Source organism: Nanorana parkeri, unplaced genomic scaffold (assembly GCF_000935625.1).
Source record: "Nanorana parkeri isolate BGI_ZX_2015 unplaced genomic scaffold, ASM93562v1 scaffold4103, whole genome shotgun sequence".
Lineage (NCBI taxonomy): Eukaryota > Metazoa > Chordata > Amphibia > Anura > Dicroglossidae > Nanorana > Nanorana parkeri.
In genome coordinates, this window is record NW_017310370.1 from 21,377 (window position 1) to 22,742 (window position 1,366).

Genomic DNA, 1,366 nt, shown 5'->3' on the forward strand with positions numbered 1-1,366 from the left:
AGGTGTTGGTGATCTCTGGGTATGTGGATCTGGTGTTGGAGATCTCTGAGTATCGGGATCTGGTGTTGGAGATCTCTGAGTATCGGGATCTGTTGTTGGAGATCTATGTGTATGGTGATCTGGTGTTGGAGATCTCGGTGTATTGGGATCTGGTGTTGGAGATCTTGGTGTATCAGGATCTGGTGTTGGAGATCTCGGTGTATCGGGACCTGGTGTTGGAGATCTCGGTGTATTGTGATCTGTTGTTGGAGATCTCGGTGTATTGTGATCTGGTGTTGGAGATCTCGGTGTATAGTGATCTGGTGTTGGAGATCTCTGAGTATCGGGATCTGGTGTTGGAGATCTCTGAGTATCGGGATCTGGTGTTGGAGATCTCTGAGTATTGGGATCTGGTGTTGGAGATCTTTGTGTATTGGAATCTGGTGTTGGAGATCTCTGTGTATTGGGATCTGGTGTTGGAGATCTCTGTGTATCGGGATCTGGTGTTTGAGATCTATGAGTATCGGGATCTGGTGTTGGAGATCTCTGTGTATTGGGATCTGGTGTTGGAGATCTCTGTGTATTGGAATCTGGTGTTGGAGATCTCGGTGTATCGGGATCTGGTGTTGGAGATCTTGGTGTATCAGGATCTGGTGTTGGAGATCTCGGGGTATTGGGATCTGGTGTTGGAGATCTCGGTGTATTGGGATCTGGTGTTGGAGATCTCGGTGTATCGGGATCTGGTGTTGGAGATCTCTGAGTATTGGGATCTGGTGTTGGAGATCTCTGAGTATTGGGATCTGGTGTTGGAGATCTCTGAGTATTGGGATCTGGTGTTGGAGATCTCTGAGTATTGGGATCTGTATATAACAGTAATCTGTTCTTTGATTGGTAGGTCTGTTGGAGACGTTGGCCTGCGGCCACTTCCGAGCGTTCCTCTATTACACGCACAGCATCCCATCCCCCGGCGGCCTCCTCGGCTACCCCTGTGACAGCTACGAGAACTTCTCCTCGGTAAGTGGGATTGCGCCGTCCTATACCATGGGGCCGGAGGGCAGAGAATGAATACATTGCCGAAGCAGCCAATCAGAATTCAGCGTTCATTATATGGAAGAATTAAACAAGAACTCTGATTGGTTGTTATAGACGGAATCTCTAACATTGGGTGAGTTCTCATTTCTCCTATCCTCCAGATGTGGCACTGTCCCGACTGGGCGGCATATTCGGCCTGTGATGTCATTTCCTGTGATGTCATATTGTAATAATTTACTGTTGTGTCTTCTCTCCCCCCTCCCCCAGGGCTCTTGCTTCCCCTGCCCCCTCCAGAAATGCCCCACTATGGGGCATCACTCAGAAGAGTATTACAACATCACAGAACAGAAGAGGA

At 48.7% G+C, this 1,366-nt stretch overlaps 1 protein-coding gene across 1 annotated transcript in view; it reads left to right on the forward strand.

Moving 5' to 3' along the window:
- LOC108803729 (pancreatic lipase-related protein 2-like) overlaps nucleotides 1-1,362 on the forward strand; it is a gene marked incomplete at its 3' end in the record, with an annotated part of 10,709 nt that extends 9,347 nt beyond the window's left edge. The window contains exons 8-9 of the mRNA XM_018575548.1: nucleotides 875-987; nucleotides 1,273-1,362. Of these exons, the coding sequence (XP_018431050.1) occupies nucleotides 875-987; nucleotides 1,273-1,362 (203 nt within the window). The remainder of the gene's footprint in view (nucleotides 1-874; nucleotides 988-1,272) is intronic.
- Between the last annotated feature and the right edge of the window lie 4 nt (nucleotides 1,363-1,366).